The sequence below is a fragment of the Sus scrofa genome, chromosome 13 (genome assembly GCF_000003025.6).
Source record: "Sus scrofa isolate TJ Tabasco breed Duroc chromosome 13, Sscrofa11.1, whole genome shotgun sequence".
Lineage (NCBI taxonomy): Eukaryota > Metazoa > Chordata > Mammalia > Artiodactyla > Suidae > Sus > Sus scrofa.
Window position 1 is genome coordinate 133851036 of NC_010455.5, and position 18869 is coordinate 133869904.

The window sequence follows — 18869 nt, forward strand, 5'->3', positions numbered from 1 at the left end:
TCAAATGCATATGTTGGAGTTCCCATAGTGGCTTAGCGGTTAACCAACCCAACTAGGATCCATGAGGATGCGGGTTCCATCCGTGACTTCGCTCAGTGGGTTAAGGATCCAGCGTTGCCTGGAGCTGTGGTGAAGGTCGCAGATGAGGCTTGGATCTGGCATTGCTGTGGCTCTGGTGTAGGCCGGCAGCTGTAGCTCTGATTCAGTCCCTAGCCTGGGAACTTCCATATGCCGTGAGAGCGGCCCTAAAAAGACAAAAACCAAAAAAACAAACAAACAAACAAAAAAAACCAAACCAAAAAAACCAAATGCATATGTTTTATCTGTTCAGAGCTTTCACCTGTACCATCCACTTTGCTTTTGCATCCTAATTTGTCTCCTCAAATCTCTCCATGACTGTATTATCAGGGGATCTCTTTTGCAGCTAGGTACAGAAGACTCAAAAAGCTACTGGATCTGCATCAAAAAAGCTCATCCAGATCTTCCACATCTAATGTCATCAGTGCCCAAATGACACATCTGTAAGGCCAAGAACATCTTTCAGCTGTTCTTCAGAAGCCTGATTTCTTTGAGGCTTTGGTCTCTATTTTGCCTGTCTGCGTTCTGTTCTTGTTATTATACCAGGAAAACTGCCATATATTCTTCCCCCTTCATTTGCTTTGGGAAAGCTGAGGGTGACCTTTGAATATACAAACTTTTAAGGGCTAGTAGTGGTACCCAAAGAAGAATGTGCTCAGTATAGAATATCAAACTCCATCCTGTATGTTTATTATAAAACTTAATGTACATTCCCCAGACAAGATCCTAAACAATTTCATCCTATTGCATAGTTCACCTTCATCTCTATGATCCAGTATCCATAATCTGCCAGCTCATGCTGACAATGGAATCCATCCCCAGTTGGTCAAGATTGAAGGACTATAAGGAAATCTTGTACCCGTCTAATGAGTACTATGTGTCTTTCACTGCCCAAGCCATCCACCTCAGGCTTTGAGGTTCATATCCAGGTCTGGAGAAGAGAAAGTTTCATATCCAACCTTGTCATCTTTCTTTCGGTAGTACATTCGTGTCAGCACGGTTAACAGAAAAGTCTCCAGGATGAGGAGGTGGCAGTTCATCACTGCAGCGAGGGGGGCAAAATATAATGTAGGTTATGCTAACTTATAGAGGTGTTAGCTCACCAGCTGGCCTGGCATATGAGTTGAACAATATTTTCTCCATTTTATCCTTAAGCCAGGACGGAGAGACAATAAGTTGTCACAAGTAGCATAGCAGGTAATAGAGCCTGAACTAGAACTTGGCTCTCTACCTCCTGCCATTTGAGTTTAGCATTAAACCCCATTTCTTTCTTATGTTGTATCAGCATGACCTTCTGCTTCCTAACCTCACCCATTCTCTACTAGGAGCTGAGGGTTGAGCCCACGGCTTCCTGGGTTGGCCATCAGGGCTGACCGAAAGCTGTGGAAATGGAGCTTTTTCTTGTGTGATCAGAGAGATCATATCCTCCTTAGTAGAGCTTCTGCTAGATTTCCTTTCTGAGTACTCTGAGCAGAATATTCTGAGTGTTCTGAGGTTGGCTGGCCCAACTTCTGTTCTAAGGTCCTCTCCTCTCTGACCTCCCCCTCTTGCCCATCCTGGAACTGGATAAGGAGCCCCTGTGTGCTCACCTTGAGATCTGATTTTAGAGGAAAAGGGAGGCGAACAAGCAATCTGCCCGCCATTGGCCAAAACTGAGAAGATGGCTGGCTGCAGGGCAGTCAGAATAAGGAGCACCTGGAGAAAGAAGGGAGAAGTGAGGGCAGGGGGCCAGCAGCTAGGACACTGAGGCTGGCTGGCCCACCGCTGTATCTGAAATGCGTCGTAGTCCTTGCCCCCTCTAAGTACACTTTCCTGAGGCACAGCCTCTTCAGGGAAGACTTGGCTTGTCCAGGCTTCTCCATCATCATCCTGGGCAGGCTTGGCTATCACAGGGCTTTCTTCCTGGGGCCTGAACCTAAGTGCTTCTGGGGCCCACATTCTTTTCTAGGTTCCTTAAGTTCCTCACTTCCTCTCTGTCCTCTCTCTTCCTACAGACCCTCCAGTTCTGCCCACTATTGTGCCTGTAAATTCACATTTCAGTGGCACCTGCTTCTTAGATGAAATGAGAATTTATGTGAAATCGCTTTGTTAACTATAAAGGAGTCATTATGCCCTGGGAGTAGGAGAAAAGCCCAGCAAGGAGACAGAAAGAATGGAGAGAGAAAGAAAAAAATATTGCTGGAAGTCATTGCATTTGGTGGAAAGGTTATCTCTGGGCTTAGAGAATGAGAAGTGTAAAATATGAACAAATGTGGCTTAGAGAATTTTCAGAAAAAGTGTGAAGATGAAAAGACAATGCGATGAAAAGAAGGGAAGTGGGCTTGGGAGTAGGCAGATCTAGGCTTAAATTCTAGCCCCATCCCTTATGTGCCTTTGAGCAAGCCCCAATAATAGCTCAGTTTCCTCATTTGTAAAATAGAAATAACAGTAGCTCTTAAGATTATAGTGAGAACTTAAATGTAATTAATGTATGAAAAGTGCCTAGTACATGGTATAGGTAATTTATACTTGTAGCTGTGATAATACTGATGTTTCTGGTGGTGAGGAATTATGGGGTTTTTAGAAGTCATGGCTAGAAAAGAAAAAAAAAAGCAAAGGTTTAAGAATTTAAAATTTGATAATATGTCATGAGTTACATTGTGTCCCCCTAAATATGCTGTAGTCTTAACCCTCAGTAGCTCTGAAAGTGACATTATTTGAAAACAGCATCGCTGTTTTGGTTAACTAATTAGATGTAATTAGTTGAGATGAACTCATACTGGAATAGGGTGGGTCTTTATTCCAATAAGACTGATGCCCTTACAAGAAGAAGAAAAGAGACATAAGATGCAGACACATGAGAGGAGAATGCCACATGACGATAGAAAAAGAAACTGGAGTGACACAGCCATGAGCCAAGGATGCCAAGGATTGCTGCGAGATGCCAGGAACTAGAAATAGTCAAGGAAGGATTCTCCCCAACAGGTTTCAGAGGGAGTATGGGCCAGGTGACAGCTTGATTTTGGACATCTAGCCTCCAGAATTGTGGGACAATAAATTTCTGTTGTTTTAAGCCACCCAGTTTGCAGTATTTCACTACAGCAGCCCTAGGAATCTATTACAGTACAGAAAAGCAAAAACTGGCAAAGGGCAGGGATTATTTACCAACTCACAGGAAACCTAAGGCTTCAGAAGACTCCCAGACTCGCTTTTAGCTTTTATTAGTATCAGCTCCTAATCCCTATTATTTGCGGCTCATGATTAACCATCTTTTCTCTCTCAGGGTATAGTTACCTGGAATAGAGCAAACTTGGCTCCTATGTTCTGCTCACCCAGGTGCAGCTTGGCTTGACGGAAAATGATGCCCAGGGCCCACAGAGCCAAGAGGGTGGACACAGCGAGGAAAGTGTTGATCCATAGAGCAGCGCTCTCCTCAGAAATCTGGCGGCAGACCAGAAAGTAGTCAGTGAGGGAGGCAAGCCCTTTTCTCCTCCTTTTATTTCCACTTTCCCATGGTGGGGAAGGTAAAAAAGCTCCAAAGCCTTGGTCTCTTCCCATCTCCTCTCTCCCCATCGAAGTCCCTGAGCAGCTACTTTTCTACAGCCACCCTGTCCCCGGGGCTACCCCATCCCTGGAGCCCTAATCAAGGCATATTGGCTCCAGCTATTCCTTCCAGAGCTCAAAGGTATTAAATGAATGCTGCCGCCCCTTACTCCTGACTTACGTCTGCTGGGATATAGATGCCGTCAGGGATGAGAAACAGGCCCACCAGGGTCAGTGCTATCTTCAAGAAGGCATACTGGAAGGGGCCCAACATCAGCAGCTGAAGCTTCTTCCTGAGCGGGGAAGGGTTAGGAGCATGAACCCACAAACTCCCCACCCCAAGAAGACCTTCCTGTTCAAGACCTTCTCTAGGCTTCTGGGCTGAGGCTTGGCCACCATCATAGACATCAAGACAGTTAAATGGATGAGGACTTAAGAAGCTAGAATGTTGAGAGCATTGAAAACCCTTCTTGCCTCCCACTCACCCTCAAACCAGAATACAGCCTTTTGAGCAAGAACTGAGTGTTGACCCCAACCTCATTAACCAAAATGGACAGAAGGGGAAAGCCAGTAGCCCAAAGGCCAGTTTGCTCTGCGTGGTAAAATCTGCAGGGGGCAGCGAGCTTAAGTGTGGGAATGTTGGTGTTTTCCTTCCTCGCTTCCCCGCCCCCTCAGTGGGTGCCCAGTGTGGGGGCCCGGCTGAGGGATGCCCACCCTTTCATCACTGGATGTGTTCCCTATAAGCCTAATTCCAAGAGGCTTGAAGCAGGGCTGAGAGCACCAGCAGAGGCTCTTGGGAGAGAACTGGCAGAGGCTAACCTGCTCCTCCAGGCGGCCTCTCCCCCTCTCCCTCCTGCCTTACCTGGTGAGTATGAGTTTTGGGCAGCAGGGGCAGCAGCAGCAGCAGGGGCCTGTGTGGACTCTCATCGGGGTGTCCTTCAGTGTCCTCAGCACTGCCTCCTGCCCACCAAAGCCTTGCACCATGACCTTCATCAGCAGGTAAATGCACATCGCGAAAAACCTGCAGTCAGGGGAGAGGTGGGCCTGTGTACTCTCAACACAGAAGGGGAGGCGGCAGCAGCCAAGGGGATGCCCCTTTGCTGCCAAAGAAAATCAGACCACAAAGGGTGCAGGGAGAGGTGGGGCTCCCTGAGGGGATCACGGTATGGACTAGGTGTTCTGATGTGTGACCCAAGAGGAGTGAGAGAGAGGACAGGGTGGGAAGAGGGCACTTTCAAGCTATGGGGATGAAGTGATGCCTGAGGATGAACTAGAAGTTCCAGAGACCCGGATTAGCACAAGTAGGAAAGAGCTAGATTCATGATCAGTTGGTTTGCAGTGATTTCTGGAAGAGGGAGGAGATAAAAGAGGACATGGACTCTGGACTCCTGGGATTGAGGGAACAGAAGGGGGACTACAGAATGATATCCAGTCCAGCTGGGGGCGGGGCAGGACACTCACGAGGCTACGGCCATTTCCACGAGCATCAGGGCACGAGGAATCCAGAGACCAAAGCAGCAGAACACACACACTATCTGCTTGGAGAGAAGCAAGGAGCTGGTTAGGGAAAGAAAGGGGGGAGACTTCAAGCCCACCTTTTGCAGCAAGGGCTCAAGGAAGCAAAACCTAAACATTTGAGGCACCCTTACTTAAAAGTGACCAGCTAGGAAGATAACTAGTTAAATCAACTAATTTAAAAAATTTTTTTTATTTTTTTGTCTTTTTGCCTTTTCTAGGGCTGCTCCCATGGCATATGGAGGTTCCCAGGCTGAGGGTCGAATCGGACCTGTAGCCACTGGCCTACACCACAGCCACAGCCACAGCAACGCGGGACCCAAGACGCATCTGCAACCTACACCACAGCTTACAGCAACGCCGGATCCTTCACCCACTGAGCAAGGCCAGGGATTGAACCTGCAACCTCATGGTTCCTAGTCAGATTCGTTAACCACTGAGCCACGACGGGAACTCCAAAAAACTTCTTTTTAATTTAGCGGTCAGTTCATTCCTTATCTAGGGTTGGAGACAGCAGGTCGCCTTGAGTCAGGGGCTATCTCAACCTATATCCCTGGGTAGGAGTAGGTCATTTCATCTTTAAGGGTAAATGGATCAAGATCCAACCCTTCCTTTTCAACATCCCATGTTATTAAAGCATCTCTGATGACTTGAGATGGCACAGGCAGGTGCCATCTGGCAGGAAAGGACCTCAAGGGCTTTGTTCTTCACCCTAAACAGACTCAGAGGTCGGCACGAGTAAAGAGAAGTCCCATCTTACGGCCTGGGAGCAAGCCAAAGGCCTATCCAGTGGTGGTGGGAGTGAGTTAAAAAAGACCTGCAATGTAAGGGTACAGTGAGCATGACCCCAGAAAGAAAAATTCTTTTCCTCCTTCCTTCCTTTTTTTTCCTCTTTCTTTCTTTTCTTTTTAGGGCCACACATATGGCATGTGGAAATTCACAGGCTAGAGGCGGAATCAGAGCTGTGGCCTATGCCATAACCACAGCAACGCCAGATCCAAGTCACATGTGCAATCTACACCAAAGCTTGAGGCAATGCCAGATCCTTAACCCAGTGAACAAGGCCAGGGATGGAACCTACATCCTCACAGACACTAGTCAGGTTCTACAGCCACTAAGCCACAATGGGAACTCCTTCTTTCCTTCTAAAGAATCACTGCTTTTCTGTACAGGAAGGAGGCTTGCTTTTTACAGCAATACTATAGCCGAGGAGGAGTGAGTGGGGCTGCTGGTGGGCTGAGCAAATTCTCCAGCTGTCTCTGTGGCTCTAAGATTTCAAATACTCCACCCCACTGCCGTTGACCTTCTAGGCATGGGGTCCTGACTGTAAACAGAGATCAAACCAAAAGCCCCACCACCTAAGGCTGTAGAGGAAGGCAGCTTGAATGGTTGAGCTTAAAGGAATCCTTAGGATGGACACTGCCTCCTCTCCAGTCCCTTCCAAAGAGCAGCTACAGGGCCCTCACCGTGGGGGCAGAGCTGCTCCAGAGCAGAGTCTTCCTCTTGATGGGGCAGCGAGTGTTCTTGTACAGGTAGACAGCAGACTCCAGGAAGATGGTGACCGAGCCCAGGGTAAGCAAGGTCATGATGCCCGTGAGGGAAATTTCCATGGGGCCCAATGCTAGAGTGGAAAGAGAGGCAGACTCCAGTGAGCTGAAGAACAGGACGGAGGCGCAGAACCTGTGGGCTTCCTCACTTGATCTAAATTGCTTTACCACATGGAGAAGGACCTGGTTTAGGCTCCCCTCTAGGCAGAAGATGGGATTTTTCTTTGACCTAGAGTATCCAACACCTGACTTAGAAATTGTCACTCTTCTGCATGAATGGGAGACTAGACCTAGATAATTCTAGGTATTTTCTACCTCAATGTCAGGTGCCAAGCTGGCAGACAGGGACCAATTAACATTATAATTGAGGCAGAATGTAATTCATGCTGTACTTTAGAGCTGTTTAAATTTGACTTCAAAAATTATGTCACCAAACTGGGACATTAGAAAGGGACTTTAGTGAAAGAAATGGATACAAGTAGAGACTCCAAGGACATCTGACCCATGTTGGGCTCACACGTAACCTAACATTAAATGTGTTCCAGGAGCTCTCTTTAGTGTTTCTTGAGATCATTTGAGGAGCTGTTAAAAAGTAGCTGCCCAGGTCCTATCCTCAGAGGTGCTGTTTCGATAGATCTGGGATAGATCTGGTAAGCTACATTTAAAACAAGCTCACCCCATACTGGTCAGAGAATATCAAACATTTTAACAAACACCAGTGAAGCTCCTCGGGCTTCACCATTGCTAATAGGAAAACATTAATACAATCACAATATGTGTTGCTGAACATTGATTCACCAATGTAACAAACAAAAGTTTCTGTGTCCTCAGTGACTAAGCCCAGACCCTCATTTATCTCCTCCCTAGATGGCAGACTCTTGTTTCCATCTCCTAACTGGCTGGATGACAGAGAAGTGGAGGAAGATGCTCAGAGTCCAGTCCAGGGTCCTATTGCCTTGGGAGTAAAGTGTGAAGACGGTATTGACTGGTCTGCCCAGTGTTTTGGTGACTGAGGGCAGCTCAGCCAGATCACAGCTGACACCAGAACAGGGAGGAAGGAGACCATACCACAGTAAAGACCTGAGGTGGCCTCTGGGTCAGTCGTACCCGGTGGCACCACAGGGAGCAACCAGGACAAAGGAGAATTTGCCCAAAAAAATATGTTGATTCTGGTGGTTCTTATCTCAGGGCACATGTTCTTCTCTCTGTTTCAATTTACTTTTTCCAAGAGGCCCTTTACCCCTGACTGCAGTTAGGTTTGTGGTCCATCCAGAGGACCTGCGCCTTGAATTCCGGCTCCCAAGCTGCACTTTTGAGTCAGTGGTAAGCTTTTCCTTTCTATCACAAGCCACAAAAGATAGGACAGTTCGATTTTTCTTCCTTCCTCTCCATCCCTTTCTCTACCCCCTCCCACTTAGTTAGGATACAGCCCTCTGGGTGACTAAATTCCTGGCTTGGCATGGCTATTGCTGTTGAGCTGTGTTGCCTCTTTCTCAATTACCTCCACAGATGTTGTTCAAGGAGGCCCTGCAGGTTTAAACATTAAAAAAATGAGGCTGCAGTCCTTTATTAAAAAGATGCTTTACCAGAGCTCCTGTCGTGGCTCAGTGGAAATGAACCCGAATAGTATCCATGAGGATGCAGGTTCCATCCCTGGCCCTGCTCAGTGCATTAAGGATCCGGCATTGTCATGAACTGTGGTGTAGGTCGTAGATGTAGCTCAGATCCAGAGTTGCTATGGTTGTGGTGTAAGCCGGCAGCTGCAGCTCTGATTCATCCCCTAGCCTGAGTGCTTCCATATGCTGTGGTGTGACCCTAAAAAGCAAAAAAAAAAAAAAAAAAAAAAAAAATTTACTTTTTTTTCCTTGAAACTTTGAAAATATAAGCATCACAGAGGATTTTTTTAAACACAGTTTTACCCTTACACAAGAAATATGTGGATTTTAAAAAATCATGATTGTTTTATCACGAGATACATATAAAGCCTGCTGTATATCAAAATAACTCCAAATAGATTAAAATGAAAAGGCTTTAAAAGTCAAACAGGGAAAACTGAGAGAAGAAAAAAGAGAGAGAACTGTATTTTCATTAAAGCTCTGGAGAGGGACGACCTTCCTCAGCTTAGATGTAATCTAAGAAATCACAAATACGGTCAAATCTGATAAAAAGTTTAAACTCCTGAATGTTAAAAAAAAAAAAAAAAGCAAATGGACTAGGGGAAAGCATTTTTAATAAATGCGTAAAGTTTAAGAACTTTATTACATTAAAAAACAAAACAAAACAGGAGTTCCTGTTGTGGCATAGCAAAAATGAACTGACTGGTATCCAGGAGGACTCAGGTTTGATCCCTGGCCTTGCTCAGTGGGACAGGGGTCTGGCTCTGCCATGAGTATAGATGGTGCAGGTCACAGACTCAGCTCAGATCCTGAGTTGCTGTGGCTGTGGCGTAGGCCAGCAGCTGTAGCTCCAATTTTACCCCTAGCCTGGGAACCTCCATATGCCACGGGTGCCGCCCAAGGGGAAAAAAAACAAAACAAAACAGAAGGCTCTCACAAATGGGAAAAAGATATTAACACAGTTTAGGACATATGGGAAAATATTCAACCTGCCTAGTAGTCAAAGAACAAAATAACACTAATATGTTATTTTTGTTCTATTAAAAGATCATGTTTAATAGCCCTAAATTGAAAAGAACTTAAATGTCTAACAATATTAAAATTATGTAAACTACTTGTGTGCCCATCATAAAAAAATCTTTGCAAACACTATAATATTTAAACTTATTAACACTCACTTTAAAAAAAAAGGAAAAACTTATTAACAGATCCACATACATATGGTGATTTGATTTATAACAAAGGCTTCACTACAATTCAGAAGGAAAGGATTTTTTGGTTGTTTTTTGTTTGATTTGTTTTATTGAAGTATAGTTGATTTACAATGTATTAATTTCAGATGCATAGCAAAGTGATTCAGTTTTATATCTATATTCTTTTCAGTTTTTCTCCCTTATAGGTTATAGGGGGAAAAGATTTTTTTCAAGAAAGTACTAGGTTAGGAGTTCTCGTCATGGCATAGCAGAAACGAATCCAACTAGGAACCATGAGGTTGAGGGTTCGATTCCTGGCCTTGCCCAGTGGGTTAGGGATCCGGTGTTGCTGTGAGCTGTGGTGTAGTTTGCAGATGCGGTTTGAATCTGGTGTCACCTCGAACTGTGACATAGGACAGCAGCTGTAGTTCCCATTTAACCCCTAGCCTGGGAGCCTCCATATGCCTCGGGTGCAGCCCTAAGAAGCAAAAAAAACAAAACAAGAATTCATCAAGAAAGTACTAGGTTAACTGCATATCATTTGAGGGATAAAAAAGAACATTGATTCCTCCCTCACATCATACAAAAGCACCTAAATGTGAAAGTTAAAACAATAAAGATTTTGGAAGACAGCAGAGAAATATACTTTAATGACTTTGAGATAGGCAAAGATCTTAGGACACAAGGAGTTCCTGTTGTGTCTCAGCAGGTTAAGATCCCAACTAATGTCATGAGGATGCGGGTGTGATTCCTGGCAGTGCTCGGTGGGTTAGGGATTCGGTGTTGCCATAAAGTGTCGCATAGGTTACAGATGCTGCTTGGATCTGGTGTTGCTGTGGCTGTGGTGTAGGACTGTAGCTGCAGCTACAGTTAGACCACTGGGAACTTTCATATGCCACAGGTGTGGCCCTAAAAAGAAAAAAAAAAAAGGACACAAAAGCACTAATTATAAAGAAAAAATTGATAAACTACATTTCCTTAAAATTAAGAATTTCCATTTGTCAAAGGAAACCATTAAGAGAATGAAAAGGCAAGCTCAGACTGAGAGAAGATATCTGCAATACAAATATGCAACAAAAGACTCATAGCCATAATATATAAAGAATTCCTATCAAAAAGAACACAATTTTTTTAAATGAAAAAAGAAAACCTAAACAGTACATTTTTAAAAGAAGGCAATCCAAATGTTAAGAATTATAAAAAGGTGGGGTTCCCGTCGTGGCTCAGTGGTTAACGAATCCGACTAGGAACCATGAGGTTGCGGGTTCGGTCCCTGCCCTTGCTCAGTGGGTTAACGATCTGGCGTTGCGGTGAGCTGTGGCGTAGGTTGCAGATGCGGCTCGGATCCTGCGTTGCTATGGCTCTGGCGTAGCTACAGCTCTGATTAGACCCCTAGCCTGGGAACCTCCATATGCCGCTGCAGCGGCCCAAGAAATGACAAAAAAAAAAAAAAAAAAAAAAAAAAGAATGGTCTTTGGACAAATATTAACTAGAGGGAGTAAGAGAGGCTCTACTGGGTGCTGGAAATGTTCTATTTCTTGATCTGGGTGGTGGTTTCACAGATGTATATTTAGGTAAAAATCTATCAAATTATATACTTAAAATCATTGCCCTTTACTATGTATAATTTATACCTGAAACAAACAAACCTTTATGTGAACAAAGCAGAATGCAAGATTAACACAATAAAATTATAACCACGTTTAAAGGATTTGACCGGAGAGAAAGGTAGAAAGGAGTTGAAGGAAGGACTGAGACACTACTACCTTTACCTTACAAAATGGAAGGTGGAGAAGTACTGTCCATAGTTGGCAGAATAAGAAAGAAATTATACATAGATATATATACAGCCATAAAGATAACCAACTATTCTGGGATGCAGGTTCAGTCCCGGAGCTGCACAGTAGATTAAGGACCCCTGGCATTGCTGCAGTTTTGTCTCAGATCTGATCCCTGGCCCAGGAATCCCATATGCTGTGGGGCAGCAGAAAACACACACACACACACACACAATAAAGTCCAGATAGGCAGAAACCAAAATTAAGTCAGTAATTTCCTTCCTTCTTTCTCCCTTCCTTCCTTCTCTTTTCTTTCTTTCTTTCTTTCTTTCTTTCTTTCTTTCTTTCTTTCTTTCTTTCTTTCTTTCTTTCTTTCTTTCTTTCTTTCTTTCTTTCTTTCTTTCTTTCTTTCTCTCCTTCCCTCTCTCTCTCTCTCTCTTTTTTTTCCTTTTATTGGCTGTACCCATGGCATATGGAAGCTCCTGGGCCAGGGATTGAATCAGGTAGAACTTCGACCTATACCCAGCCACAGTGGATCCTTAACTCACTGTGCCAGGCCTGGGTCAGACCGGTCCATCCACCAAGTCAAGTCAGGTCATTAACCCACTGTACCACAGTGGGAATTTCTAAAAACCACTGTCCATCGTTGGGAAGGGGAGTACCGCTGGCGGCCTCTCCTTGTGAGATTCCCCCAGGCCCTGCATGACGCTTGTCCTCACCAGCTTACCGTGAGCTGAGAGGGGAAACAGCACTTCACAAAGCCGTCTAGTCAAAGCCTTTCCCAGTCATCCCTGTCCTTGACTCTTCTTTCCTCCTTGAAAACCTCCCTCCCCATGATTCCCAGAACCAGAGTCCTCCTAGTTCTCCTCCTGGCCTCTGGCCCTTGGTCTCCTCTACTGATTCCTTATCCTCTCCCACACCCTGTGACCTCCAAACTCAATCACGTCACCTCGCCCTTTCTCTGTTATTGAGGTTTGGGATTTCCCTACCACTCCTCAGCCTCCCAACAACCACCCGAGCCACTTCCACCTCCAGGACTTTATTGCACTTGGCTTCTGCTTGTTCAGCTTTTCTCCCTGAGCTCCCTGTGCCTGGCTCCTTCTCATCACTGAGCTCTCCGCTCAAATGCCCACCTCGGCCAGCCTGCCCTGGGTGCCCAGTGTGGTGTTATGCCCCCTACCCAGCCCCAACTGCCCCACAGTGAGGTTATTTACATACTTATTTACTTGTTTATTGTCTGTCCCCATGGGAGCGATTGGGACTTTGTCAGGATTGTTTTCTTTTCTATTTCAAGTGCATGGAACGTAACTGTAATTATTTATTAAATGAAAGAAATGAGAATTCTCACTGTCATCTCCATTTTTAGGCTTTTTCAAGAAACAAGGCTTAGAGAGCCAAGTACCTTGCCCCACAGTCACAGAGCCCAGAGATGGGATTTAAACCCAGGCATTCCTAACCCTTGCTGACTCTTGGTGTGTGTTCACAGAGATAGGGGAGGAAATGTGGAATGATATAAACAATCAAATGCAACCCTAAATTGTTGCTTAAGTTTATGAGAAAGAGGGAGTGAGACATATTCCGACCATTCAATACAGAAATGTCTTTGCAGTTTCTTGTATCTGCTGACTTTGGGGCTCTACTCTTTCTCATTCTTGCAGTTTCTACAGGCTCTTGTATGCACTTCCACAGCGCAGAAGCTGAGAAAGAGAAATCCCTTCACATCCGTAGCCTGACACATCTACTCTACACCAAACTCATGTCTTCTTTTTTTCCTGCATCTTAATGGAACAAAAGTATTCTATGGCTCAAGGGTATTCAGAAATACTTTAAGCAAAGTGAAACACGTGTCTTTCCTGCAAAGTATACCAAGTTTTAAATCTGATTTATATTGTTACTTTCCAAAAGGAGGTTATAGAATATAGCTTTTACAAAACTTCTTTTTCTTCCTTCCTTCCCTCCTTCCTTCCTTTTTGTCTTTTTAGGGCCATGCACTTGGCATACAGAGGTTCCCAGGCTAGGGGATGAATTGGAGCTGTAGCCACTGGCCTACACCACAGCCACATCAACACCAGATCTGAGCCACGTCTGGGACCTACACCACAGTTCACGGCAATGCCAGACCCTTAACCCGCTGAGCGAGGCCAGGGATTGAACCTGAGTGCTCATGAATACTAGTCAGATTCGTTTCCACTGAGCCACTACGGGAACTCCCCAGACTTATTTTTTCTACAGGCTCTTTTCATGGAGCACTCCTTGGGATTAGTATTCCAAGGAACACACTTCGGGAAATGCTTATCTAACTGACCTGTTGGAATACAATTATACCTTTGGCAACAAGGCAAATTTCTCACTCTATCTGTAATAGTGAAGATTACTTCTTTAAATAATGAAAACAATATAAGAACATTAAAACTTTGCAAAAAGGATATCACCCATAATCCTAGCTTGTTCCTAACCAAAAGTTATTTTCATTCTTGCATATTTATTTCCATGGAGGTTAAGAGCATAGGCTCTGAGTGCAAAGTAAAACTCCATTTATTGCTTGCCCTCTAATCTTGTACAGGTTATTTATCCTCCAAGTAAACTTCTTAGCATGGTATGCAATATTCGCTCAATAAAAAGTAGCTTTTAAAAACCTCCTGGTTGGAGTTCCCTTCGTGGCTCAGAGGTTAATGATCCCGACTAGGATCCATGAGAATTCGGGTTCAATTCCTGGCCTTGCTCAGTGGGTTAAGGATCTGGTGTTGCCGTGAGTTGTGGTGTAGGTCCCAGATGTGGCTCAGATCTGGTGTTGCTGTGGCTGTGGCGTCAGCCGACGGCTACAGCTCCAATTTGACCCCTAGCCTGGGAAACTCCATATGCAGCCAGTGCAGCCCTAAAAAGCTAAATAAATAAATAATTTAAAAAAGATAAATAAAAACATTCTGGTTAAAGTGTACTCATATTGTATTACTGGAATCATGCTGTAAAAATGTTGTATTCTGTTTTTATTATCTAACATTTTCTCACAGCCCATCAAAAATAATTTTTATAATTATTTTTAAAATTATAAAGTTTTCAAAAATAAAGAGAATAATAGAACAAATATTAATACACCCATAATCCATTTTAGAGAGTGTTACTATATTGCCAATTTTGCTTAAAAGCATATTCTTGGAAAAATAAAACATTACAGATGTATTTGATGGCCCCTGTATTTACATCCTGGATCCTTTTCCCTTTGCTTCCTCATGTGCCATGGCGAACTACCATCTGAAGTTAGTGTGTACCTTTTCCTGTATGGTCTAATTTTTTATAGCATATGTACATACTCAATATATTATATTGTTTTGGTTTTTTTTTTTTTTTTTCGGTCACACTCACAGCATGCAGAAGTTCCAGAGATTGAAGTGGTGCCACTGCAGTTGCTGGATCCTTAACCCACTGAGCCATGTGGGAACTCCTGCTTTGCATTTTTTTAAAAAAATCTGTATCAATGGCATTACGCTGTGAAATGCTTTTCCACTCAACATTGTTTTCATGGTTATTATTTTCATTGTGACAAACAAATGCCACCATAGGCATTCTTAGATGTGTCACCTTGGCACGTGTGGAAGAGTTCTCTATTCAAACACTTGGAATTGCTCGGTTGTAGGAGGTAGACTCTTCAGTGTTAAAGGTATCTAATCACTCCTCAAAGTGGTTGTACCAATTTATAATCCCACCAGCAGTTGCTGAGAGTTCATTTTGCCTCAAACTCACCAGCACGTGGGACTTCTAATTTTTTGCCTTTGAGAAAGTAGTGAAATGATATTTCATTGTTTAATTTGAGGTTCCCCAATTTCCTACAAAACAGATGACCTTTTTGTACATTTCATGGCCATGTGAGTTTCCTCTTCTAGTATGAATTGTCTGATCATCTATTTTTTTCCAATTTTTATCAGGTAATTTTTCTTATACTGATCAATCATCCTATGTTGGTTTTAAGGCTTGAACATATTTTCTCCCAGATTTGGTTTGGCTTTGAACATGTTTCCAGTGTTTTCACTTGCACAGAAGTTTGTGTTTTCACTTGCATGGAAGTTTGCATGTAATCAGTCTTCATGATCATTTGTGCTTTCTTGTGTTTTAAGAACTTATTCTTTGCTTCTAAACATAAAGATATCTTTCCATACTTTATTTTGTAAAAATGTTTGCATTTTACATTTAGGTACTTAATCTATCTGGGTTAGGCTATGTTGGAGCTATTTTCATGCTTATTTATTTGCCATGAGGACAGGCAATGGTCAAGCGTCATTTCTTGAAAAATCCATCCTGCACTACTGATGTGTACAGCAAGTCCCTAAGTGGGCATGCGTCTATTTCTGGACGCTTTATTCTATTTCATTTTTCTGATGTCGGGTCCCTTGCAGTTCATTAATTGCTTTAATTACTCTAGTCTTACTATATCTAAGTCTTAATATCTGGGAGGGCACATACTCTCCTTACTATTTTTCAAAATTGCCTTGGCCTTTCTTAGCCCTTTACTCCTCCATGTACATGTTTGGATGAGTCCATTAAAAAAAAATTCCTGTAGGGCTTACCTTTGCAATCATATCACGGGCATTTCAAAAAACAAATATTACTGAAAGGTTCAATAGTTCTTCCAGAATAAATCTTTCTTCAATGGCATTTAACTTCAGGAACAACCGAGTTTATGATTGAAGGAAGAAGTTTTGCCACATCCTCCCATGGGCGCCTCTCCCTGACTCTCCCAGTTCCCGTCAGCGTCATCACCACTGTCCAGATTCTCAGAGTCAACATCAGTCTTCTTTTCCTTCACTTACCTTGTTTAAATATTTACCAGATTGCCTGCTCTTTCTTAAGATTGCCTGTATTTTCTATTCTTCCCTTCCTTTCCCTGACACTGCTCTGGCTCAGACGCTTGTGCCTCATGCTAGGCTGGGGCAATAACCTCCAATTTATACCCCTGCCTTTCAAGGCTCTTCTTCCCCCAAAGTCCATCTGGATTACTGATTAATGGTCCTGAGGGACTATCCAGCCCCTCCCAATCTCAGAACCCTCAGAGGCTCCTTCTGCCTGCAGGATAAAGTACAGCTGCTCTGCCCAACACACATCAGGCCCCACCTTACCTGCCCAGCCCTCTCAATTGTCCCCTGCCTCCCCATCAATAATCTTGAATCCTGCCAGATCCACCTCCTCAGTGTCTGTTGAACTATCCTACTCATTCTATCTCCACCCCAACCCCAGGAGCGCCCACCACCTGTTCCCCACGCTAACTACTACCCTCCACTAGGCAACAAGGCAGCTCCCCAGACCACCAGACCAGAAGGGTCTCCTTGCTTTGAACATCCTTGGTGCTTCTATTTGCATATTTTGTAGCAAATAAATGTGAGATTCATTTCTACTGTTTAAGGCAAGGTTTCTCAATCTCAGCACTATTGACACTTTGGCCCAAATAATTCTCTGTTGTGGGGACTTTCTTCTGTTTCCAAGGCAACGGTCCTGACTTCTACCCACTATATACCAGTGGCACCCTCTAGTGGTGCCAAGTGAAACGGCTTCCAGGCATTGCCAAAAGTCTCCTTGGGACAAAACTCCCTCTGGCTGGCAACACTGGTGTGAGGGAAGACTTGTACCACCAGATGCACTCTCTGAGCTAGAGGTCCCTGCTGGATCTAGCATCTGCCTACTGGCATGAACCACCAAGCCGTTATAAAGCCTCTCTGGACACCCTCTGGTTCAGAGCGTCTGAAATGAGGCTGAATACTAGCCAAGGACATAGCCATGTCTCCCTCCTAGTGCACACTGACCACATCCTGCTGTCCAGGAAGAGGTGATCACATCAGGAAGGAGGCTGGGTAGAGCGTTAAGGGTACCACAGAGACTGACTCTTATCATCAACGTCTAGGAGGTAGGTAGTCATGCAGTAGGAAAACAATACGAACTGTGAACACGAGCTACATTTGCTATCAAGAAGCCAGGCTCATTGGATTGTCAAGTTTTAGGTGTCCAGGGAATAAGCAGAGTGCCTTCCTCTGCCTTTCACTTTCAACAGTAACAAGATCTAGTGGCCAACACGGTCAATCATGTTACGGGTTCACCTTCGTTTTCAGGACAGTGCCCATAATAACCCCTATAAAATGACATAGATCCTTTCCTAAGGAGGCTGTTGTGTGGGCTCCAAGAGGATTCTATGAGGCTTGGATCATTTGGGCGTCAACTCAAGTCCCTGGGTGCCCCTGAGGTCTGAAAAATATTACAGGCCAGTGTCTCCAATTTGAACTGGGGATGCTCCACGTGCAGGTTTGTCTCCAGGCCAGGATGTCACGGCCCTCTTTTGGCCTTTTGCTCCTTGAGGAGTTGTTCTTCTCCCAGGTTTTTATCATGATAGACAGACACTGGGCCAGCCATCCTCCCAGGCCCTCCCGGCTGGCCCGCTCAGGACCAGCTCTCCTCAGGTCTTCTCAGCTATCCTGACTCTCCACTGGGATGCTCCGTTTTTCCTCCTTTCAGTTCCCTCTGGGGAGGGTCCCTGACTCACCTCTCAGAAGCTGATATGCAGTGGGAGGGTAAGTGAAGCAGACGGAGGGGATGCTGTAATTGACTTCCAATATCTTCAGAAGATCCGCCGTGTACCTGGAGAGACACCAGCCTGTGTTCAGAATGTGGGGACTGGGGGAGAGGGGAAGGTAGCGGAGGAGACACAAAACGACAGTCCCTCAAACACTCCTGGGTTCAGGGAACTTGTCCATTTCCCCTCAAGTCCCTGATTCTTGGAGGGAATGGAGAATCAGCCCAGGATGATGTATAAGGCAGGCTGCCGCCTGGGCCAAGAACAGGCCTGGCTGCAGTCCTCAGAAAGCCCACAGACCATTTTCTCCACTGCCACTGGGGTAGCAGCCCAAGGATTTGCTAAGGAGAAAGAGCAGGGTCCCAGAGAACTAGTGCTCAGAAATACTACCAGGAATGGGTCCCCAGATGGTCAGGGCTCTGGGCATGCCCCCCATCACCCCCACCTCTGAGATCTTTTTCTCCCTGGTTGGGGGACAAAGCCAAGGTTCTGAGGGGTCACACACTGGCCTTCCGGGACAGCTAGACCATTATCAGTCCTGTCTCATTCTGTGTGCTGGCAGCCAAAGGGCCCTGGGAGGCGGGGAGGGCCAGGCCAGAGGGATAGGGGCCCCCGCTGCTTAGCAACAGGCTCCTGGCTCAGAGCCTGCCACCCTCACTCACCTGGGGTCAAGCTTTATCTGAGTCCTGTCTGGATCCATTGTCTTCGTTCCCTCTCTGGCTTTCCAGGCAGGCACCAAGAGTGAAGGAGGGGCGGGCAGGTCGGGCCCCTGAGGGAGGCAGCTCTGCCGGCCCTGCTGCCGGCGGGACTGGGCTGTGGGAAGGTGGAGTGGCTGGGTCTTTCCTTCTGGCTCCGTCCCACCTCTGGCCTCCCGTGCCCACAAGTTCCTATCTCAGAGTTCACCCTAGAGGAATTTGATCCCCTCAGCTGGCTAGGTTCCCTGGCTCCTGACTCCTCCCTGTCCTTAGGTGTGGCTCCGCCTCCTCCCTCCTACGCATGCCTTTGGCCGCCCCTTGCCCCCAGCCCACCCTCATTCTTCATCCCCCCACGAGGAACCTTCTAGGGCG

The 18869-nt window shown here is 45.2% G+C and overlaps 1 protein-coding gene across 2 annotated transcripts; it reads right to left on the reverse strand.

Annotated features, from left to right (window-relative positions):
* SLC51A (solute carrier family 51 alpha subunit) lies at positions 740–18718 on the reverse strand. 2 transcript variants are annotated; one of them, NM_001244266.1, is made up of 9 exons: positions 18465–18718; positions 17773–17867; positions 6582–6736; positions 5062–5135; positions 4463–4621; positions 3782–3893; positions 3352–3498; positions 1668–1773; positions 740–1120 (listed from the first exon to the last, which is right to left on the reverse strand). In NM_001244266.1, the coding sequence occupies exons 1-9, from the start codon at positions 18500–18502 to the stop codon at positions 984–986; spliced, it is 1023 nt and encodes a 340-aa protein (NP_001231195.1). In that variant the 5' UTR covers positions 18503–18718; the 3' UTR covers positions 740–983. The 2 variants fall into 2 exon arrangements, with proteins under 2 accessions (NP_001231195.1, XP_020924069.1); XM_021068410.1 differs by lacking the exons at positions 17773–17867; positions 18465–18718 and adding an exon at positions 11977–13239.

Bases quoted from the DNA above. Each gene is read 5' to 3' on its own strand.
- SLC51A (NM_001244266.1), bottom strand. From the start codon at position 18,502: ATGGATCCAGACAGGACTCAGATAAAGCTTGACCCCAG. The intron at 17,868-18,464 runs GTGAGTGAGGGT...GTGTCTCTCCAG, and splicing joins CAGATAAAGCTTGACCCCAG to GTACACGGCGGATCTTCTGA. The intron at 5,136-6,581 runs GTGAGGGCCCTG...CTCTCCAAGCAG, and splicing joins GGAGCAGCTCTGCCCCCACG to ATAGTGTGTGTGTTCTGCTG.